The sequence below is a fragment of the Aphidius gifuensis genome, linkage group LG2 (assembly GCF_014905175.1).
Source record: "Aphidius gifuensis isolate YNYX2018 linkage group LG2, ASM1490517v1, whole genome shotgun sequence".
NCBI classification, from domain to species: Eukaryota; Metazoa; Arthropoda; class Insecta; order Hymenoptera; family Braconidae; genus Aphidius; species Aphidius gifuensis.
The window spans coordinates 25,058,614-25,084,550 of NC_057789.1; the positions used below are offsets into that span (position 1 = coordinate 25,058,614).

Consider the following 25,937-nt stretch of genomic DNA (forward strand, 5'->3'; position numbering starts at 1 on the left):
AATATTATTTTGAATATTTTTTTTGTTGTATTTTTTAAGGTCGAGTTGATTTATCAATTAAATTTATTATTAATTAATAATTATACATTCTACAAAGCAAGGATTTTTTTTTTAGTTATTTCATTTATTATTTTCAATACTTTGTACAAAGAAAAAATGGGATTTTTAGTTGAAAAAAAATTAGAAAATAAAAGAAATTTATTACAGTAAAAAAAAAAAATATTTTAATGTTTAACTAAAAAAAAAAAAAGACGAATTTGTAATTCGACTGCACATCAGTATTTTAATTATTAAAAAAAAAAATAATATCTTTCAAATTTACGTGATAAAAGATAATACAATTTCGAAAATTTTAAAAAATTAATTTCGAAATTTAAAAAATTAATTTCGAAATTAAAAAAAGTAATTTCGAAAAATAAAAATCAATTTGATAATTAAAAATTAATTTGACATTATTTTAATGATCCTTATAAAGTCATCACTTTGCTAGCAATACACACCAAGGATGTAACAAAAAAAATATATTTTTTTAAATATTTTTTATAATAATTATATGTGTTTATAATTTATACTCATAAAGTCCATCATAACTCACAAAGCAACATGCACAATATTTTTTATCTTCATTCTACAAATTGCAAATGACTTTTATGCACGTACTAAAAAGCTAGGCCATTTCGCCAATAATTTTAAGAGACAAATTTATTATTAAAAACTTTTTTTTTTATCTTCATTTATATGAGTTTATGAATGATGAATTTTCGTGGAAAAATTTTTTATAATTAATATATTATATATAGTTATTATTTAATTTTAAAATCACCTTAATGTTTCTTTTATTTATTTTTTTTTTTTTTATTAATTATTATTATTTTTCACTTGACATTTTATTTGGATTTATTTTTATAATCATTTAGAGCAATATTGATTTTATCTTTATTTTTTTTTTACGATGCACACAATTATTTTCAAGCTCCATTCATTTTTTTTTTTATTTTTTACAACAATGAAAAAAATATTTAAACAGTTAAAAATATAAGAAAATAAAAAATACAACAAAAAAAAAAAAAAATCATTTTCAAAAAAATTATTATTGTAAAAATTTATCGACATAAATTTTTAATTTTTTCATGATATTTAAAAATTAATAATTATTATTTAAAAATTATTTCTCAAAATTGATTTTGTATATTATTAAAAAAATTGAAATTAAAAAAAAAAAAAAAAAATATATTTTTAATTCGCGTGACGACAGACATGATTTTGTCGTGAATTAGCTGTAAAATTTTTATATATAATAATATATTTTTCGTCGTTATTTTTTTAAATACATTACGCAATGCTTAACTAATTAAAAACGTAAAAACATTAACAATACAATATAGTTTCGTGTCGTAGACGTTAATGTGATGGCAGTCTTGAGTCCTGGAAAGAGTTGCTGGTGTTTTTTTTTTATATTAATTTTTTTCGCTTGTCGTTTACATGGATTGAAATCTCCGTCGTCGTTTTTTATATTTTTAATTTGTTTTTTAAATTCTTTCCTTGCTCATGTGGACTTCGATCTTGGGTCTAACTTGATTTTAACTTATTATTATTCTCTGATAGTTTCTAAAACAAAAAGAAAAAGAAGAGACAAATAAATTAGTACAAGTGTTTTTTAATTTTTGGATTGTTTTAAATTGTTTTTTAATAGTAGAAATGATAATTACCCTAGGATAGGATTATCTACGCTTCAATTGGCTTCTTTTTTTCCTTTTTTTTCTTGAGGAATGATGGTGTTCTCAGGCCTTTCTTCTTTTTCTTTTCCTTTTTAGGTGACTCCTCACTGACGCTTACATCCTGTGACATTGAACCCTTCGAGTAAAAGTACCAAAAAAAACAAACAAACAAATAGGTAAACACAAAATGAATCATGCACATGCGATGATTATTGGTAATTAAAATTAAATGGCTATCATGTTTATAAATAATTAATTAACATGATGATCATCAGATTAAAATTAAACAACTACATGAACAAAGTAATCTTGTCAATGATTTTCCTGGACAGTGTTATTCACAATTATCAATAAAAAAAAATAATCATCAACATAAATTTATAAATAAAATAAATATAAAATAAAATTTTAAATATTGTTGATAAAATTTTAAGGCAATATTGATAAATAACATTAATTAATTGTAAAAATTCATGAAACTCTTCTCAACAAAAATAAATCAATTTGAATTATCAAAAAATTAAAAATAAATAAAAATAATTAAAATAGTATTTAATAAAATTTTAAAATCCATAAATATTATTATTTATAAATAATTAAAATTAATAATATTAAATATTTATTAATAACAAATTTATAAATTAATAAAAACAAATATTTTTAATTTTTAAAATTTATTTTACAATTTATTTAAATACCATTTTAATATTTATATCATGATAACTAATTTCAAAACTTGATCAAGATAAACATCAATTTATTAATTAAATTATAAATTAATTAAAAATAATTAATACTGACCTCTTTACTGCTATGAGAAAATGTGCTGTGATGAGCATCTGAATGATCTCCATTAACCGTGTTTTCTCCTGTAACATAAATACCGAATAAGAATACATTTTTTAATATAAAAAAAAAAAATAAATCATAATTTTAATTTGTTAAATACTTTTGTTAATTAATATTATTAATGTTAGTTTATTTATTTATGATGTGTACCAATAAAAATGAGTTTCTTTCTTACCTCAATGTTTAATATTAGCTTGCAATTATTAAATGAAAATTCGTGCATAAATATTAAACAATAAAAAAAAAATAAATAAACAATAATCTATAATAAAATAATAAACCAAAACAATATTACAGAACGAAAGATTTTTTAATATTTATTCTTCCAATTCTCCATTTTGTTTTTTTTAATTTTTATAAAGATTTTTTTATCGTTTTTTTTTTTTTTTGTTATAAAAAAAAAGAATGAACATTAGTAAATGTGCAATTAAATTGCGTTATACATTGTGAAAAATTATGCTTAATGAGGAAAAAAAAAAAAAAAACTAATAATATCGATAAACATACATATTCAATTTGATATAACAATCAACTGACAAACCTGTGTCAATTTTTAACATTTTTTTTTTTTCATTTGAATAATAAGTATTATCGAAATATTATCGTGCAAAAAATACTTGACAAATTACAAGTATAAATATTAATAATAATAATGAAACTTAAAGTTAATAAAGCAAGTTAATGAAAATGATTTTAATTTTTCAATGTCCTGCAATTGAAACATTTCAATTAAAACCATAAAAATCTCATCCACCAAAATGATAAATTAAATTTAAAATGAAAAATTGAGATAAATATAGTTGTCGTTTAATTAAATAGCATTTTAATGCTACAAATAATTTCATCTAAATCAAATGACTCGTCAAATGATGTTGAACAAGTGCTCATGTTATCAGTAAAACTACAAGTACTGACAATACGATAGAGCGATGTATCTTCATACTTTGGAATGTCAATTTTAATTAATGAATTATCATATGATAATTTAATATCTTCTTCACTTTTAACAATACTTTCAATACGTATAAATTCTTGTGTATCAAGTGACAATATCATAGTACAAGATGAACATATAATTGGCTGATCATCGTCATCATCAACAACAACATTGTTTATCAAATTTTCATTTGAATCATCAACAGTGTTTTCAGTCAGTAATTTTTTACAATTACTACATTTTTTTATCGAGTTATTAATATTATTTAAAGCATCACAAGCATCATCAAAATTTAATGTATATTTTTTATCTTTAAGTGCTGATAATTTTTCTAAACTATCATATGATGATTGATCATCATCACTTTCTGATTTTAATGATTGTACTGTTTGTGTTCCAGTATTTGTTGTTTGACATGATGCATAACATCCATCTGGACTAAGTGTATTAGCAACACTATCATTACCAGTTTCAAAATACATTGTTGTATCATCATTGCATGATAAAAATTCACTTGTTGAATTAATTCTAACATCTTCAATATCATCATTTGATGATTCATTTGTTGTTCCTTCATCTGCTTCAATTATTGGCTCTAATGAATGATCAATATTTTCAGTATCTTCCATTGATTCATCAGCAACATCTTCATTCATTTCAGGTATTGGCTCCAGTGAATCTTTTCTCTCAATAAGCTCATATAAAATATCATTAGAATCATCTTGTTGTACTTGTTTTTTAAAACTTTTATCATCAAAATTTTTACTATTAAGATCATCAATTGATATTGTTCTTTCAAGTGTTACATCATCATCAATTTTTTCGTAATTAATAAAACTTGGTATACCTTCATTTGAACGTATTTTATTCCAATTACATTCTCTTTCATTTTCATTTAAATCCCAAAGTGTTATTAATTTATCTTCTTTAACACTACTTATTGATGTTTCCATTGAATCTTGATCATCATATAATTCAACTGTATTATCATTATTGTTATCATCAATTTGATTATTTGTTGTTTCATATTGTATCATACAAAATGTCTTAAATGTTGAGTTAATTTTTTCATTACTATTATCAGATTTAGTATCAGTATCACCAGATGATATTTGTTCATTTGTTGTTTCATTATCTAATGAATCTTCAATAGCTATTACTGATTTTTCAACAGATAAATTAATTTCAATTGATGATGATATTTCTTCCATACTTCTTTCTGTATTATTTGATTCATTTGAATTATTATTTTCTTCACTTGGTAAATTTTGACATAAACTATTGTCATTTGAACAATTATCACCATCAATAATTTTTTTAAAACGATTTATAAATTGTTTAACACTTTCAGAACATGTTTCTAAATTTGTATCAGTTGGAGTGCTTAAATTACCTTCAATAACTGATACATCAAGTATATTTATGTCTGATGTATTTGCAATGATTTTCATTTGATTTGTATAATGTTTAAATTTATCATTGTCATTTTTAAAATTTTCAATTATTTCAACTTCATTACAAGATGATACAATTGTTTCTAAATTTTCTCTCATTGCATTTTCATTTGTAGCATCATCAACTATTAATTTAACTTCATTTATAAAATCATCTGGACTTGTTGCAAGACCAGAATCTTGTTCTTGAATTTCTTCATTATCAATTGATAAATTCTCTTCATCTTTATCAAATAAATTATTTAAATTATTATTATTTTCATTTGTTGATAGCTCTTTTAATTCGGCATTTGTATTTTCTTTCATTTTTTTTAAATCAATACTTTCCATTGACGTTAATATTTTGGTATTAATAATGTCATTTTTATCAATAATATGATGAATAATTTCTTCAACAATAATAACATCTGTATCATCATCAATATCAAAAGTTTTATTATTAAAATTTTCATCATCAACTGTTGAATTATTTTCAACAACAATTGTTTCAACACTATTTATATTTAATGACTCAATATTATTAACTATTGACTGAACAATTGATTCAGCTTTAACAATTTTTTCACGTTCATCAATACCAGCAATAATTTCATTTGCTGAATTAACAATGTCATTGTGAAATACATGATCATTTGATTGTTGAATTTCTAAAAATGTTGCATGAGGAAGCTCAAGAAGATCTGATCCAAATAAAGAACAACCACCAGTTGAACATCTATCATTTTCAATTGAATCTGTTGGTGATATTGGCTCATTTTTATACTCAATATTATTGTTATTTGATAAATTAATATCAATATTAATATCTCCTGATTCATTTGTCGTATTTGATTGTATTGAATTATCAAATAAATCAATTGTTTTATTTAAATTAATAACATCATTTGTTGAATTATCATTACTTTTTATAATATCATCCCAAAGATAATCTGAATAATCATTATCAATATTTTCATTACTAAAATTATGATTATTTGATATACTTGTTATAAGACAACCAGAACAATTTTCACGACCACAATTAAAATGTTCTTTTGTTAAATTATTATCATCAATATTATCATAATCAATATCATCATCATCATTTGCTGTTGGTGTTAAACTATAAATTAAACTCATTTGATTTGAATCAAGATAATATTTGCTTGAATTATTTGTTTCACGTAATTTATTTGAAAATATTACTTTTGATGGTGTTAAATTTTCATTCATACTATTTATAACTTCACTAACACTATCTTCACGATTATAAATTTGTTGTATTGGTGATGAAAATCTCCAGTATTGATTATCTGGTATTTCAGCTGGAAAACTTTTTTCCATTTTATCAAATGAATCATCAAGCCAATTAATATTATCAAAACTGCTATTAATTTCTTCAGTTATTTCTGTTTTTATATCTGTTATTAATTCATTTTCATTTTCTTCTTTAACATCAACCTCCTCATCATTAATTTCAGTTTTAATATCAACTATTAATTCTTCTTGTTCATCAACAACTGAATTCTCTTCAATTTTAATTGTTTTCATCATCAATTGATCATTATTTTCATTAGAAATTGATATATTTTCTTCTTTTTCATCAACAATTGAATCCTCTTCAATTTTAATTGTTTTCATCATCAATTGATCATTATTTTCATTAGAAATTGATGAATTTTTTTCTGGTGAATCATTCATTACAACAACTGTGTCATTCAAACAATCATCATCATGTTTATCATCATGTATTTTTGATAATTTATTATTAATATTTTCAATATTTTCTTTAACTGTTATCATGTCAGATGAATGAGTCATTGTATGATCAGATGAACTTGATATTTTTAATTCATCATTATTTGTATCAATGACAAATGTATCATCTGGAGTTTGTGGTAACATTTTAAAATCAGAAAAATCATCATCACTTGATGTATTATCATATATTTTTGTTTTTTTATAACTCGATGTGTTTATAAATGCTTCAACAAGTCTTGGACTTTCTAGCTCTTCATTACTTTCAATAATTGGCTCAATTAATCTTTGAATTTTTGACTGATGATCATTAACTGGACTTTGATGATTATCACCAAGTCCATATGTTCTTTTTCTTATTGTATTATTTTTAATATCATCAGCATTATTATTTGTTGAAAAACGATCAACAATACTTTTAACAAATCCTTTACAAATTTTTATCCTATCATTTTTATAATCTAATTTTTTATCTTTAATTAAATTATTAGCATTATTATTTGATGTTGTAGGTAAATTATTAATACGCTGTAAGACCGGTCTTTGATAAAATTCACATAAAAATTTACGTTTAGCAATAACATATGGTTTTGGTTTTTTAAATATTGAATAATTAATTTTTTGTTTTTTAATACTATGAATATTAACAATTTCTATTGTTTTAATATTAATAATTTTTGGTGCTGGATATTTTTTAATTGTGACACTTCTTGTCACCTCGAGTTTTCTTTCTTCTTCATTATTTGGAATCAACCACCAGTCATCAATCTTCATGTTAACATTGTCCATTGACGACATCTCGTTGTTGTAATAATCATCTGTAAAATTTAATTGTCCAAAAACTCCTAAATTGTTTATTTTTTTTATAATAAAACCGTAATTAATAATTGTTGATCGTTGTCACAAATCGCTCGCATCATTCATCGTCGGTATGTTGAATTAAAAAAAAAAACTTTTTTTTTTTTTTTGAAAATAATAAATAATGAAAATGATACAATGAAATATTTTTGCAGATTAATGAAATAAATATTAATGAGTTAACCAGGCTGGAAGGTGCGAGCGTTTGGTGATGCATTGATGAAAAAAATTATAATTTTTTTAAAATAATAAATAATAAATAATAACAAGCCATGCATAAATTATTTAAATTTACAAATAACATTATTACATGCAATTGGAAAAGGTATTTTTATCTCCCCATTGGTTGAAGCATATCACATGAATTTTTGCATTTCTTACCTCTTTGATTTCTATCATTTCTTGGCTCAATTGCAGTTCGTCGCATTTCATTTAGGAATTGAGTTGTTGCTTCTCCTGAGAATAAAATTGAAACAACAAGAAGAAAAAACATGCTGAGACTTTGATTTACATAATAATTTATAAATTAAAAAATTAATAAGCAAAATAAAACAAAAAAAAATCAAAGAAAATAATAGAAAAAAATAAGGAAAAAAAATTTTTTTTTTATTTAATTTTGTTGTTTTCACATAAGGGTAAATATAAATTCCTTCATATGTGGTGGTAAAGTCTTACCTTTATTATTTGTTATTTGATTTTGTGAATTTTTTGATAATAATATTTGTGATTGCTGAACCTGGGGAGTTTCCTTTACAATCGTGCTCAATTTTTTCGTTGGCAGTATATTGTCATGCACTTGGCCCAAATCATGCACTATTGTTTCTAAATAAATTATTTTATCATGCAATAGTATTCTTAAATTTTAAAAGTAGAAAAGAAATCTTTTTTTTTTTTTTTTGTCAATAAAATTGTAAAATATTAATTTTCATATTTTATCATTGAAAAATAATCATGCAAATTAATTTTTCACATGCCTGTGTATTTTATAAAAATTAAAATTATCAATGTAAATATTATTTAAACAAAATATTATTATTATTTGCTTACCATCACTTAAGACAACTTCTGGTTGACTTGGAGCAGGTACTTTTTTTTTTTCTATCCGGAGTACCCGAGGTTCTAATAACGAAAATAAAAATATAAATTAATTAATCAAGTTATTTTTGTCCAATTTATGTTTGTGTTAATTCAAAAAAAAAAATACAAACCATCTCTGCTTTCTTCTTCAGTTTCAGATGTAACAGATATTGGTGATTGAATTGGACTTTTGGCAGTGCTTGATTCATGTGTTGCTCGACTAATATTAAATGATGAAAGTGCTTCTGATTCAGATTGTGATTCATCATAAATATCACCTTTTTGTTTACGTTCAATATCTTTTTTATACTGATCAATATCTTGATCTGTAATAGCATCAAATGGATTTTTAGCATATGGAGTTTTATATACCATTGCATTATGTTGAAAACCACGTTGAATTATTCCTTTACTTGCAGCACCAACTAAAACAACTGATTCACCAGCATTCACAACTGATGCATCCTGCTAATAAATAAAATCAACATTAAATTCAAAACAACATTCCCAAAAAAAAAAACACCAAAATTTAATAATATATTTTTTAAATTTACTTGTAGCTTTTTAGCTTCATCCCACGTGACACCTTCAAGTATATGTGATTGTGGTCCAGCAGATATTTTATCAGCTCTACGATAATCCTTGATCTAATATTAAAATAATATTAATAAATTAATTCAACATATTTATATATTAAAAATAAAAATAATACTAACTTGTTGTTGAAGCTGCTTAAATTCTTTTGGATTGGTATTCTTCGGTACAAATTGTAATGCACCATCAATCTTGACTGGTGTACTGCTATGAGTCGGTGATCCATCAGACACCCACTGCAGACAAAACCAGTACTTGTTAAACGACCCATTCATAAACAATGAATTTATTTAATTATTTTTTTTTTCATTTAAAAAATACATGAATGAATTTAAAAAGCACCTGGTACATAAGACCAGTTTAAAATGACTCTTTCATGTAATGTGTGCCTGTATCATGTTGCTGCTGTTGCTGCTTTTTTTTTTTTTTTTTTCATATAAATTATATTGAGAAAAAAAAAAAAAGAATATAACTATGATACATTTAATTATATTGATGGGTCGATAGATCTGGTTTTGTCAATGCAGTGGATGCATACCAAGGTCACCGATAATCAAATTAAACTGACCAACAGGCACACATTCATTCAAGAGTCATTGCTGATACATGATATACAAATAATACAACTAAATATTAATCTACAAATGAATTATTAATTTATTTATTAACCTAAATAATTTTTATGATTATTATTTTTATTAATTTAATGGTAGAAAAAATAATATTAGTGAATTAATTTTTTGTTAGAGTGATATCCTTGAAGAGGAGTTAAAAATATTTGTGAAATTTAATTATTTATTTGATGTTCCCCATGCGAACCAAAGGCAAAACCACGTTGAGAAATAAATATTTTTTTTGCATGAATTATAATTTATAGAAAAATAAATAAAAATGACTCAAATAAATCGTCATTACGATTACCTCGTCTTGACCCTGATCCACCCACTATGTAAAAAAAAAAAATAAAACAAAAAAAAAAAACAGTATTAGAAAATTTAAAAAAGGGACAAATTTTATTTTTATTATTTACGTTTTTAATTGGTAATTAATGTACTACTGAGACCGCAATTAATTTCACTTGCTCCACATTCACACGTGACATGCTCTAATTTTTAAAATAATAAAAATTTGGATTTTTTTTTGGTTTAGATAATTGCTTTTGTCTTTATTTCAAAAAGCTACAGAAAAAAAAATAATGTATTTTTTTGACAGTACGTTGAGCTTTCACAAAGTTGCAAGCTGCTAATTGTCATTTAAATTAATAATTTTTTTTTTTTTTTTTATATTTATTTATATTGTATGTTATTTATTGTTGATATTTATAATTTATATTTTTCGCTGGTGGAAAATAATCAACAAGCTATATTCGCGTTTTTAAAAAATCACGATTTAAAAAAGCTAAATAAATTTTGAATATTTGAGAATTATTTATTAATAATATATTATTTATAATTAATATTTGTGTTTTATATTATTGAAACAGTTAATCTGGCACTTGAAATAAATTTTTAAAATGGCATGAGTGTAAATAGCTCAAAGTGAGTATTATTTTTTTAAAAAATAAAAAGTTTAAAATAATTTTTGGAATGTATAAATGTTTTTTTTTATAGAATAAATCTGGCTACTAAAAACACATGATTAAATATGAGAAAAATACGTAATTAAAAGCTGAGTATTTAACAATTACAAATATAAAATTATTTGAAATAAAAAAAAAACGTGTGTAAATGGAATTTAAGAAATTATTTGTGAAAAAAAATTTATGAGACTTATTTCGTCTCATTTGAGTAGTAATTTTTTTTCTATATTAGATTATCTATCATTTTGCACATTTAAATTTTGATAATATATAAGTGCTAATAGTAAAAACACGTTGACATTTAAATTGATTATTATTAAATTTTCGTAACTTAAATATTTATTTAAAAAAAAAAATTGATTTTTCTTTTTTTCTGTGTGTTTTCATGATAAAAAATCCAGTCAGTACAAATTGACTGTTGCATAATAATCTCATGAAATTGATGAAGAATTTTATGAAAATTCTTTCGTTAAAATATTTGTAAAAATTTAATAAGTTTCGTTGAAAAATATAAATTGAAAAAAAATCATGACTAGCAATTGTTATTGCAATTTTAAAAATAAATATACTGCTGGTCTCAGATTTAAAATAATTTTAAAAACCGCCTAATGTTTATAGAAAAAAAAAAAAAAAATTCTAGTACTGACTGTTAGCTTCGGAATGTGATGTTTCATTAAAAAAAAATTTTAAAAAAACATCAATGTTTAAACTGGGATAATATAATTACTCAGTTCTATTCTCAAAAGTAATGACTTCTACCTTGGTGATTTTTTTTGGATCTGGTGTTCCGGTCTCGAGAACTTCAACTTTTTGATAAACATTTGGTGTTGTAAGCCAGAGTTTTCTGTCATTTCCTTTGCGTCCACTTTTTAATATTCTGTAGTTATAAAAAATAAGATACAAATAATATAAAAACAATTACATCAATTAATATAATATTATATAAAAATATTTAAGGAAATAAACTTACGCTTCTCTGTATAATTCAATATCAGCAAGTGAATAACCAAGTGATGATACAGTTGGTGGTATTTCAACATCATTTTTAGCTCTTGGTGGTTCACTTTTAACAAGTTTATTTCTATATGAATAACCAGTACGAAAACCAGCATTATCAAGCATTCTCATAAGTGCCTCAAATTCAGTACCACCAATACGCCAACGTTTTTCTAATTTTTTAGCTAATGCTGGTGGTTCAGTAACAATACATGCTGGTGGTGCTGGTGATTTACGTGATGCATCATATATTATTTTTTTATTTTCATCATTAATAAGTGTTAAATTATCAATACCCATTGGCATTAATTTAAGTTGTGTTTCACATGCTAATACAGTATTATAAACATTATAAAATGCTTCTTCAACTGTTTCACCACAACATAATGCACCACGATTTGTTAATAACATAACTTTATTTATTGGACCTAAATTACGTGTTATTTTTTCACGTTCTTCAGGCTCAATAGCATCACCAATAAATTGATGATGTGTTGATACATCACCAATAACAATACTTTCATTACCAATTACCAATTTAAGGAAGACACTGCTGTTGGTGTTGTTATGTGAATAATACATGTTATATCTGGACGTGCAGCATGTATTGTTGAATGCAACTGAAATTCACTCAAATGTATACCAAAATTTGTTGTTCCTTGATCAACAACTTCACCTTGCATATTAACTTTAACAAGACTTGATGCTGTTATTTCATGATACAAAAGACCATATGGATTTACCAAAAAATGTTCTTGATCTTGATTTAAACGTGCTGATATTTGTCCACCAACACCCTGTGTCCATCCATAAAGATCAAGTAATCTAAATACTGATGCTAATTTACAACGTAATTGTTTTTCACCAGGTAAATAACCAGTAACATCACCACCTCTAATATCATTAATAGGCACCACACAATTTGAATTTTTAAATACATTTGAATTAAAACGTGCTCCTTGTGCACCCATCATATCTGATATTTGTTGTAATAAACCAACAGAACCACCACCATCTCTGTGAGCTTCAAGAATACGCTCTAATTCAGCCATAAATGTTTTTGAACTCATCATTTCTAAGACTCTCTTCCTTCTATCCATTTCACGCATATCCTAAAAATTAAATAGCACACACACACATTTATTATTAACCAATACAACAATTTTATTAATCGATATTTAATTATTTTTTTTTTTCATAATACTAACCGCATCAATATCAGCTGGTCTCATTTTACTTTTTTCTTCTTCTGTTAGACCGTCCATCACACCATTTGTATGAGGCTCAGTGAGTTCTTGTTGGCTTGTGTCTGCCATTATTATTGTGCCTCCTTCTTTTAACAAAATCTGTAAATATAAAATCACATTATTATTATCATCATTTTAATTACAAAAAAAAAAAAGAAATAGTATATAATAAATTCAACGTTTTTATTATCCTGAATAAAATCAACATAGTTTTTTAAATTGTCAAGTATACAACTATGAAAATAATTAACACACAATGTCACATGTAACATATTATTCATTTATTTATTTCTTTACAATTTTTGTTGTATATATACATCAAGTGATGATGAATAAACAGGTGGTGGTATCATGACAGATGACAACATCTTATGAAACTTTTCACAATAATGTTGACTGATAAGGGGAAGTCTGCTTGTTAATACTGACATACTCTTGTTAGTATTACATCGTTATGTAACATTTTAATTTTGTCAAATGATTATCAACTAGTATATGACTTTATTTTTTTATTATCATCTCCAAAGAGATATGTAAAAATATTTAAACTGCCTGACAAAATGGACCATCAATAATTACATAAAACTAAAATTTAACTAATTTTTTAATAATCAATCAATAACAACAATTTTTAAATGTCTCTTATGTTTTTTTTAGTGTTGAAAAAAATTGAGCAATTATTGTACCGACATAAAAAAAATGATGACCTTTGTCACAAGAAAAATAAAAATTAAATGACGTCATGTGTTCGTAATTTGTTAAAATGATTCTGATGATGATGATGAAAAATATATTCATCAAAAATATTCAACTGTAATATTAAATTTTACTATTGACCTTTTGAATATATATTTTTTAAATTTAATGCTTTTATTTTTAATAGATCATCAATGTATATTTTATAATTTTTTTTTCAAATAAATATGTAATATGAGGTAACTGTTGAGAGGGGTTCATACTTCTTGGTTTAATACGTAAATGGGGCATTTTATTTGTCGACGTGGTTGAGCTAATAATAAACTGCCGGTTACGCGACAAAGAGGATGCCACGCCTTAGGCTCCAATCGCTCCAGTCTTTACAATAATTTTTCATTTATTTATATATTTTTTTTTTTTTGATAAATCATTTACATGATTATCAATTATTTAATTTTCAAATAGTTGGGAGAGGTTTTTCTCTGTTTTTAAAAATAATATTTAAGCTGTTTTATTGACAATTTAATTTATTACTAGGAGGTTTCTATGATCATGTTGCAAAGATTCTATATTTAGATTTTTGATACGTAACTATTAATCAGTTGGCTGCTGGAAATTGTTAGAAATTCTTGAGTTTATCTCTATTTGTATACAAACTTAAATTTATATTTTTCGTTGATAAAAATTAATGATATTTTATACAAAGAATTTTATTGATCAATTTAATTACTAATTAAAAATTTTTTATTACAAAAATATTAATTTTATTTTGATAAATAAATGATAAAAAATTATTTTTATGATATTTTTAGGCTTTAAAATTTAGATATTTTAATAAATTAAAAATTAATTTTATATAATTATTAATTAGTTAATTAATAACAGCTATTTTTGTATTTGAAATAATTTTTTTTTGATATTTAAACTCTTATTTTCCCACAAATAAAGCCAAAAATATAAAAAAAAAATTTGATTAATGTTTTTTTTTTCAAGTTCAATTAGTACTCGAGACAATAACAATTAGAATGCATTTCCTGTCTGTTATAAATATACGTCTAATTTATAAATTCTTGTTATTTTTTTTGAAATATAACAATTATAATAGACAGATGAAAATTAATAGAAAATTATTGTTGAACGTAATAATTAAAAGACAATTTTCTCGTTGTCTTAATTACTACAAAAAAATGATAAAAAATTGCAATAAATAATTGTAAATATTATGAAATACAAATTACTAAATAAAAAATTAAATAAACAATTAAAAAAATATATTTTAAGCAATAAAAAATTGAAAAGAAAACTAAATTAATCTCAAGCGAAAAAAAAAAAAGCATTATGTTATTCAAATTTTCCTCAATTGTCCACTCAAAATGCCTCTCCCGAAAAACAAGTACACTCCTTTGTTTAATCAGACTAGTAAAAGCAAGCTGTTATTATTATCATCATCAACAACATATATATTTTCAACGAGGGTTGTTGAAGCCAGACCGACGCCTTCGCGTTTCCAGGAATACATGCACAACCAGAGGGTGGAATGGAATATTTCAAATTCATCAACTTTGAATATAACAAAAAAAAATAAAAAAAAAAAATAGGGTTGTTTTTGATATAACGATAACCTTTGTTTTATAAACAAAAAAAAAAAACACTTGTAAGAAAAAATAATAAAAGGGTTTCGATAGAAAAATGTTTTAGTCAAGTAATTTAATTCAGGGTTTTTTTTTTTTCTAATTGTTTTTTAGATAAAAAATTTAAATGATTGTTTAGTATTTTAAATTTTTTATTTGTTGATAAATATAGAGGGCGTATATTTGGTCTAGGTAAAATGATCCTGTTGGTTGAGCTAGCTGGTTACAATAGAAATAATATTGATCTGTTAGTTTGGTTACTAGGGAGAGTTTTTTTTATGACCTCAAAAATAGACTTGACACAATCGACACATTGACCAAAATTTTAATTTTATATAATATATCTAACTTTAAAAGTATAATTTTAATTATAATAAATTATTTTAAATCAGACGAACACAGAGAAATTTAAATTGTCATGGGTATTAAGTCAAATTTACTCGTCTCAAAAATCGACCTACGAGTATATTTGTTGGCTTGAAGTAAGTGAAAGGCTGATGCTCGATTAGTACAGCAGCCTACTTTACAAGTCTGCAACTTTAAGATGATAAAAATATATATATATAGATATACTAAAAGTATTACACCACAAAAATAAAAAAAATAAAATGAAAGACTCGTTTTTATTTTACTTCTCAATGTCTTTGTTGTTTTACTTCTTCTCTTCTCATCTTCATCATCATCATCATCATCAACATCCAGTGGTTTTTTTTTTTTATTTTTAAATTTATATATTTCTACTTTTTATCTTTGAGAATGACTCAGCTTTGGAAGATAACTCTAACGTCTAGTCTGATCTGTCCAGTCTTGCTTGATACACCCACAATTTTTCATCTCAAGTTTTTTTTTTTCTTTATAATATATTTAAATATGAAAAAATTTTACGAAATAACTTTTAGTTGTTTTTTTTATTTCTTCAGGGCTATTAATTATCTTTTTTTTTTTTATTTTTTAGATACATCAATAAAATATACTTGATTTTATTATTTTTGCAAAGAAATATTGCGATGAAAAAAGAAATTTTTTTTTTGAAGTTTAATTTTGTTTTTTTTTTTTTGTTGCACTTGTTAAAGTAATTAGCAAAATTTTTTTAATTTAATTAATAGTTTTACAAGTTGCTTTTACTTTAACTGTTTCAAGAAAGTTATCAAGTGGTTGATTAATTAACATTGTATTTATAAATTACAAATTAAAAGAAAAAAAAAGGTAATAATTTAAATTTTAAAAAATAAATAAATTCATATATACGCATTGATTGAAAGTAAATAAAGAGGTCAAATAAATCGAAGATTTTCCCACAACTTTGAGCAATTAAAGAGTGTATTTTTTTTTTTTTCTTATTGAGGGTATAAAAGGGAGTTTATTTTGTGCTTCAGCTGTCTTCTAGAGCAACTTCATCGAATCGTGAAATAATAAAAATTAAATATATAAATAAACAAGTAAATAAACTATGCAAAAAAAATAGAAAAGTTATTTATCTAATTTTTATAAATTCAATAATGAATATAGTTTATTTAAATAATCTAAAAATATCATTAGAATTATTTTTAAAATATTAGAAAAATTTAAAAAAATATCAAAACATTTTTTAAAATATTAAAACAATTTTTAAACATGAAAAAAATTATCAAATAGTTTAAATAATATTAAAATAATATAACCCAGTGATAATCGATGATTCAAGATTTTTATGAATCATAAAAAAAAAAGCGGATGAAGATGATTAACCTGAATTCTCAACATCCTGACTTTTACAAGTTATCAAAGATTTAAAAAAATACAAAAGAATTATATTTCAACAATATTAAATTGTATAAAATAAATTATAAAAATAAAAAAATTAAATTTATAATAATCCTGAGGATTTATTATTATTATTATTTAATTATTTTGATGTATACGTGATGGATACCTGGCGACGTATTGCCGGGACTTTTGTATTGATCGGTCGAAACGTCGTGGTGCGTCGGGACGTCTGCGACCGGAACCGACTAATAATAAATTAAACCAAAAATATATATAAAAAAAAATAAAGTAAAACCTAAAGCTACATTAACATATTAACAGTGTGATGATAATGAAAGTAAGAGTAATAAAAAAAATAGAAATAAAAATGTTCCTTTCACCGGGAGAGACATATATATTTTACATTCTCCTCTTCATCATCATCACCATCATTTATTAATCAGTTATAAAATCTAAAACACGTTGAATCATATGTAGAATTTCATTCAACAAACAATGCTAATGTTAAAAAAAAATTTATTGTATTTTTTTTAAGAGAGATTTTTTTTTATGTTACATGAAATTTGAAAGTCAATTAATGCAAATGAGAGTTTTCACTTAAATGAAAACACTATTAAATTGTTATTATTATAAATTAACATTTTAATAAATTATTACTCATCAAAAAAATATATTTTACAATACTGTGCTATTTTTTAAAAATAATTTTAATCAAAAGTCAACTGGGTGATGATAAAAAAATATAAAAACAAAAGAAAAAAAAAAAGGGTCATTATAATTAATGGTTGGATGGAGTTCAAAGGTTCATTGACCTTTATATAAAAAAAAAAAAAAAAAGTCTTTTCAGCACTACTATAAACCAGCAGTCTTCTTATAATATCCCTCTTTTTGGGGATTTATTTTGAGAACTAAATGGAGTTGCTTGAAATGCTTGTAATGCAATGAAAAAAAAAAAAGTTTTTAGAACAAAATAAAATTATTTTTGACTATAATAAATATTTAAAAAATTATGTAGGAAATTTTTTTAGTTTTAAAACACAACATGCAAAGGTATGTCAACGGAAATCGGAAGTATGCTTAATAATTGCAGACAGGCGACATCATTTATCACTTCCGGTTGGCCAAAAAAAAAAAAATTATAATAACGAAAATCCCATTAAATTAATTATATAATTTTTCTATTTATTTATAATTTTAATATAAAAAAATATATGATATTATTATTCAAACAATGATGATAATTGTGAAAAAAAAAATTATTTTTTTCAACTTGAAACTTGACCTCTCATTGCGGAAGCGCAAATAGCAAATCAAGCGAAGCGTAAAACCTTTCTCACAAACAGCTGCATAATTTTTTTTTTTTTTACAATAAATTTTATAATTTAATGTATATTATCATCAACATAATACAGATATTTTTAGTAAAAATAAAAAATGATATACAATATTTTCAATCAACTAGAATTTTTATAAATTGTTTTTTTTTTTTCGTTAAATTTCATGTATTTGTGGTTTCATTTTGTAATTTTTTTTTGCAGATGAATTAACTGTTAAAAAACACGTGCAAAATCACGCACATGTCGGTTTAAATATATATAAATAAAAGCTGACTGTCAATTGTACTCTGCTTGTGATAAAAACGAACAAAAAAAAAATTTTTTAAAGAAAAAAAATCTCGTCATATCGAGCACAAATGATTACGTGGAAACGAGTCTGTGTTTATTCGTCTAGACAATCTAATCGATCGTCACGAAACAATTTAATTTTTTTATTATTTATTATTCTCGATTTGTGTTAATGTATTGTCGTTAATTATTTTTAAATTATTTTTAATTTAAAAATAAAATGAGTTTTAAAACAACGAGGAGTTTGATGATTTATTTTTATTATTTTTTTGTAGTCTTGAAAGTTTTGATGGATGTTTAATAAAAATAAATAAAAATATATTCAAACGGTCATCTTGGAGACACAATGTATATATCAGGTTGTGCAACGGTACTTGTGTCGTTAAAAAAATCTCTTATCCAAGAAAATGATCGCTTCGAAAAAAAAAAAAAAATAAATGAAACCGTTTGTTTCTGGTGTGTGGTCTAGGTTTTTTTTTTTACTTGCAAATTAATGATTTTTAATCTTATAAATAAATTCAATATATCGTAATTTTTTAATTGGAATTAATGATCAAAGCAACCCTTCACTTGATGATGAGTTGGATAGAAAAAAAAGGGTGATAAAAATAGAAAATATAAATTATTTTTTCGATCAATATTTCGATTGGTTTCAAGTTTGTTTTAAATTACAAAAAAAAAAAATCATCTAGTTACTCTAAAATTTGTTTTTTTGTGTTTTAAAAATATTACTTTAATTTATTTTTATTTTGTTTAGTTTAGCTTGTCAATAATATTTTATGAAATTGATGTTGGGCCTTGGTGTGACAATAAAAAATGCCAGTAAATAATGATAAATTTTAAAAAAAATTTTAGAGATAAAATTGTGAAAAGATTAACGTCTTTATCAGTATAAAATAAATAACGATTAAATTTCCGATTCATTTTTTGTTCCTCAATAAACTGCATGACGTATTTTCTCAATTTTAAATAATTAAAAAAATTTTAAACTCAATAAAACTTCTCAACAGAAAAAAAAAAATGACTCACTAAATTTTTAATATTTAACGATGGCTATATTTTGAAAGAAAAAAAATTTAATATTAATTTTTTAAATACATTATTTATTCATTGATGAAATATCTCATGTTAAATGACGAACAAAAAAATTCAATAATTTTATACATATGAGTCATAATATTTGTGCAATAATTTAAAATTCAGATAAAAAAAAATAAAAATAAAAACTCTCTACGTATGTGATGAATTTTTAAAAATTAATTTCTTCAACTTTCTCGATGTTAAAAAAAAAAAAAAATAAATCATCATCTTCATCAGGAGGAGAAAAAAGTGAGTAATTTTTTTTTGTATTTTTTGTTTCTCAACTTGTCAAAGCTTGAAAATAGAATGAAAAAAAAAATAGGAAGCCCTGAAAGATTGCGTGACATTCGAAGCTCGGTTGGATTGTATTCTTAGCTTTACAGTACAATGACTCTTTACATTGACCAAAGTGATAATAACATTGTTTATTTAATTAACAAAAAATATTTAAAAAAATAAAAAAAAGCAACAACGAAAGTAACAACTCTTTCAGCTCGAGAAAATTCATTTTCTTTTTTAAAAATCATCTATCATTGTTTATTGTTCAACTATAAATATAATTATTAATAAAATAATATAAATATAAATAATTATCATTATAAATTACTATTTCCGGTTGCAATTTTATATCAGACAATTTATTTACAAATAGATAATCAGGTCAAAGTTTTCTTGTATTTTTGTATCAACAACAATTAACTTGTTGCGAATTTCGATTAAAAATTACATCTCAAGTTTTCTACAAATAAAATCATTATTTCATTTAAATCTTGAATGAAATTATATTCGAAATATTAATTATAATTTATTATTGTTTTTAGAATTTATAAAATCAGTCATTTCAATATTTTTTTATTGACTCGAAATTTCTTTAAATCATAAAAATCTCTCCCGAGAAATTAACTAAAATTAATTCATTAAAAAAAAAAAATAATTATGTCATTAAATTATTAATAATAAGCGTAAAATTAAATTTCAATTTTAAACTCGTTATATTTTTTTAAAATATTTTTATTTGAAATAATAAACTGGATTATTGGACAATTTACCGGCAGTATTTAATTACACATTTTTTTCCAATACGCAATTTGATTCGTACAGATAAAATAATAATAATAATTATTAAAATCGTGTTACAAAGTTGACAAGAAAAGAAACGATAACCTGATGAGAATAGTATTTTTATAATTATTTTTAAAAGTATTGTATTTTCATGTTTACCCTTATCGATCATGAGAGATATTTATTACACAAAAAAAAAAGAAAAATAATTCTGTAACCACTAACGAAACCACAGAGATATTTAAATCGAAAAAAATAATAAAAAACATTTAAAATCATGTTAAATTAAATAATTCATCATGATGGAACTTTGAGGTCAACAAAAATATCTGAAAGATTTTTTTCGAATGAATGTTTCGATTTTATTGTCGAAATTTTTTGTAAATTATTAAATGATAATTGTCACGTTTGAATGATAAATGCTTTAAATACTGGGTCACGTTTTTACTTGTTATATTTATAGGCCACAAGCATGAAGCTATTATTAAATGAGTACAATGTTTTTTTTTTTTTATATTATTATTGATTAAAGTGGGTGGATTAAACTTGAAGACAATTGATTATGACGCATGTCTAATGTAACACACAACATGACATCATATTATCATCAAATATTTTCATCAATTTCCCCTATTTTTTTTTTTATTGATATCTAGATTTTTATTACGAAAATAAATCAGCTAAAATTGAGTCAACTATGTTTAATAATTCCACGACAAATCTAGTCGAAATAAAAATCTATTTTTAAACTATTTATGATTCTTCATTTTTAAAAACAATGCAAGTATAAATTACCATGAAATAAAATGTAACGGTCGTGTACCGTAACATTTAAAAACAAAACAACTTGAGGTTAATGCACCGAAAAATAAAAACAAAATATTTAATAACGTTGACTAAAAAAAAAAGTAACTTCTCATTCATTTTCATATTGAATAGAAAAAAAAAAAAGATGCACTTTGTTCGTATTCAATGATGACATCACACACATACAAAAAGAGATAACAAAAAAAAAATATATATCTTTTCAGTTTGTTTGTTTAACTATCTGTTGACTATTAAAAAAAATTTTAATAATGAAAATTAAAAAGAGAAAAAATTATAAACAAATAAACAAGTGCATAATTATAAGCATCATATTGACGAAAATGATAATACGTTTTTTGTCTTTAACATAGTTATAAAAAATTATTAAAAATATAAAAAAATTATATATTTAATGTGTATTTAATAATAAACAATTAGTAAATTTATTATTATTTTTATTTTTAATATTTAGATAAATATTATGTGTTGAATAAAGTGATGGTAAATAAATGTACTGATGATGATGTCACGGTTTAAACATAGAGATTATCCTACCCGGCGATAAAGCCTTGTCAAACAAGTATTTAAAAAATAAAAATATATTTGTGTTGCTTAAATAATTGTAGTATGTGTGTGTAAATTAATTTTTTTTTTTTTAATTTTAGCAAGAGATCAAATGTAAAACCTGTGTGTCGAAATTAACATTGGCCCAGATGAATGAAATTAAAAAATTTTTCGATAAAAATTTCTATCATGAATGAAAGTTGGTTTATTTTTTAACTAAAAAATAAAAAAAAACAATAGTTTATTTAATTTTTTATATACTCTAGAATTTAATTTACATTTCTAGGTATTTTTTTTTTTAAGTTAATAATATCTATGCAATAATTTTTGAGTAGTTTTATTAGTTGAAAATTTAGTTAAAAATATATACAACAAGGTCGAATTAAAAGAGTATTATTTAACATCTGCAACACGTGATTGTGTAAATAAAAAATATAAAAAAAAATATTAGAATAATAATAAGCTTACTGATTTTAAATTAATGAAAAAAAAATTATTTTTTTAAAACTATTTTTAAGTATTGAAACACACAAGTCACTTTATCACATTTTTTTTTCGAAAAAATTAATTTCTTTTAGAAAAAATTAATTTATTTCGATTAAAAATTCACTAAAAATTCGAAAAAAAAATATCATTGTTATTATTTTAATAGAAATAAATAAATAATTTAATTTTTTAATAGTTTTTTTTTAAAAAAAAACACACCCGCTTGCTATGATATCGTAAAGTCGTTTGCCCTGTTTTCGAATTTCGATTGACTCATGGAGTCACGTTTTCGTGGTAGGAGAATATCATCCTTTCCCCTTCAAACAAAAATCCTCCTCGTAAATTTTTATTTATCTTATTTTTCCCCTTACAAAATTTCTTCAATGTATTATACTAAATCATAAATATATTCTCTTTTATTTCAATAATAAATAATTTAATGATTTTTACTCAATTTTGTAAATCTGAATTTTTCAATTGCCAAATTATTTTTTTTTTACACAAGTTTGTTTTGTTTAAAAAAAAGCATTTATAATAAATCAAGATAAATAAATTTGACATAATTGATATATTTAGATTTGTAAAAATATTTAAGATATATTTTTTTTAATGATATATTGAAATTTGTATTTTTTTTTTAGTTTCTTGAATTAAGCACAGACACTGACATAATAACTCGTGTGGGTAGATTCGACCGTTAACTTTCAATGAGGAAGGGAATAAAATTATTAAAAAAATAAATAAATAAAAAAAAAGATGAAGCTTCATTCAACTGTGGGAGTTTACAATTAATTTAAAATATTGCAAATAAAGTTTCACTTTTGTAAAGATGTGAAGGACATTTTTCAAATTGATTGATAAAAAAATGAAAAAAAAAATGATAAGATCAAGTTGTGTGTTTAAAATTAAAATAGCATGTTATAAATTCAACTAAATAAATAAAAAAAAAAATGACAATAGAGCTTGAAAATATAATACCACCTGTGAATTTTCAAACGACACGTGTGTTTGTAATTTATTTATTTAAAATTAAATCTACAAATAAATAAATCTCAAACGAAACAACAAATAACTTGACCTATATATTGTTTAAAAAAATTTCAAAATAAAAACTAAAAGCCATTTAATAATGTTTATTAAAACCATGAAAATTTAACGTTTTTAGTTTAAAAATAAATATAAATATTTCGATTGAATAGAAATAGAAATACACCATGTTTCTCCAAAGAAAAAAAAAAAGAAAAAAAAAATCAATATTACTTTCGTCTCAAGTTAAAATTACTCGAAAGTAAAAAAAAAAAAAAAAAAAAACAAACTGCAAAATAAATCAACCAATTTCTATTATAATAATTAATAAATAAAAATAAAAAAAAATAAAAAACATGACCTCCAAAATGAAACAAACCCCAGGGCCGTAAAATGGCGGAAACTCGATAGAAAAAAATCGAAAAAAAAAGACATCTTTAAAATAAAAAAAAAAAAAAAGAAACTAATATCAAAAGATAATAAAAAATATGATAAATAAATAATAAAAATAATAAATAAATCAAGATAAATAAATATATCTATTTTTTGTAATTTTAAAATGGGGTTATTGAGAGTCGGTGACACACCCCTCTGCCCAACGTCACTCAATCCAACCCAGGACCTTGTGGTGCCTTGTAGATTATATTTTTTTTTTTTTAAATAATAAATTTTATCCATATATTTTTTCATGTATTAAAACAAACGCCATACATGTTGCACATAATTTCGACCGTAAAAATGACAAATAAAAACAAATAATTGTTGTTTGATTTATTATTTATTAAAAATAATTGATAACTCACCTGTCAAGAGACACCCCGGTTAATATATTTGATATATTTATATATATTTCCAAACTTTGTATTATAAAAAAAAAAAAAAAACACGCAAGTGAAACAACACACACTCGCGGCACACCGAACACCGTTTGACTGTCGACAGCGTAAGCCCCCGATTGGACCGATTGTATGTAGTAGCACGGTTGTTCCGTTTGACGATCACTCTCCCCTCAATTTGCCGCAAATTCTAAAAAAAAAAAAAAAACACAACACACAAATACACACTGTTTGTATGTTTGTGTGTATTACACTTGTACGCAGCAGCACAGGTACACTGTCACACCTATTTTATTATGAATTTTTTTTTATTTTTTAAATTGCGTTTTTGGTATTTTAACTTCACTTAATTATCCTTGATTAATTAATTGAATTAATTGTACTTAATTGTTGGCAATTTTATTGACTTTTATTTATTGTTTGCTTGTTATTATTTGAGATATTATTTTATGGATAAAAGCGTCATGACGGTTGCCGGTTTTTTTAAGCTTTGAAACGAAAAAAAAAATGCCTGTCGATCAAGTCGGTCGTTGTTTTTAATTACTGCGCAGATTATTCACGCAATTTTGATATTATTTTTATGAAATATTAATTTTTTAATTATAATTGTTAAATAATAATTTTGTATTAATTTAAGCTGTCTTTTTTTAACACCGAAATTATGGAATAAAGGTGGTTTTACAATGTTAAAGATGTCAGCTGTTTTTATTGATTAATGCCATTGGCTATTCGATCCGCCATATGCAATCGCCCCCAGGCGGGAAATTTAAAACAATATTGATTATGTATTTTAATAAACACAAGTCATTGATTTAAATTACAAACCATTAAAGACAAATATAATTAACTCTCAGTTATTATTAATTGATTATTTATTTATTTTATCAACTAATTATTATTGTAAATTAAATATAAGCAACAGTTTTTCAGCTAAAAACAAAAAAAAAACAAAAAGATAATACTTTTTGTTTTAATTATTTATCCAATGATTATTGTGATTTTTATTTTTCTTTGTTATTAAGAGTGAAGAAAGTACATATTGCCTAAATTTTCATTTGGTTTTTACACTGATAATTCTAAAATGTATTATATTTTATTTTATTTTTTTTCCTTTTTCATTATTCAGACACACTTTTACTGAGGCGTACATATTTTTATACCATTTTGTACATTTTTTTTTTTAGACTTAATTTACAATTTAATTAATCAAGTGGTCGGGTGATTTTTTTTTTTTTTTTAACGAGGCCTTTTCTAAATTTGACAATGATTATTTTAAAATTAAACTACAATTTTCTACGCAAAATCCATTTATGCATATGTTTAATTAATTAT

The 25,937-nt window shown here is 23.0% G+C and overlaps 2 protein-coding genes across 2 annotated transcripts; both read right to left on the bottom strand.

Moving 5' to 3' along the window:
- Window positions 1-1,501: 1,501 nt before the first annotated feature.
- LOC122849751 (protein hu-li tai shao-like) lies at window positions 1,502-25,276 on the bottom strand. Its single transcript, XM_044148560.1, is given in 15 exon segments — window positions 1,502-1,608; window positions 1,710-1,854; window positions 2,520-2,587; window positions 7,935-8,009; window positions 8,229-8,375; window positions 8,601-8,672; window positions 8,762-9,095; window positions 9,185-9,277; window positions 9,347-9,460; window positions 10,146-10,169; window positions 11,563-11,680; window positions 11,774-12,338; window positions 12,341-12,911; window positions 13,008-13,145; window positions 24,573-25,276. Coding segments are annotated over 13 exon segments (2,418 nt in total). The 5' UTR covers window positions 13,116-13,145; window positions 24,573-25,276; the 3' UTR covers window positions 1,502-1,608; window positions 1,710-1,725.
- On the bottom strand, window positions 3,184-7,924 carry LOC122849748 (protein PFC0760c-like). The gene has a single exon (XM_044148554.1). It carries the CDS (start codon window positions 7,491-7,493, stop codon window positions 3,375-3,377), a length of 4,119 nt encoding a protein of 1,372 aa, XP_044004489.1. The 5' UTR covers window positions 7,494-7,924; the 3' UTR covers window positions 3,184-3,374.
- Window positions 25,277-25,937: the final 661 nt, after the last annotated feature.

Excerpts from the sequence above, each read along its gene's own strand:
- LOC122849748 (XM_044148554.1), bottom strand. The coding sequence starts at position 7,493 with ATGTCGTCAATGGACAATGTTAACATGAAGATTGATGACTGGTGGTTG.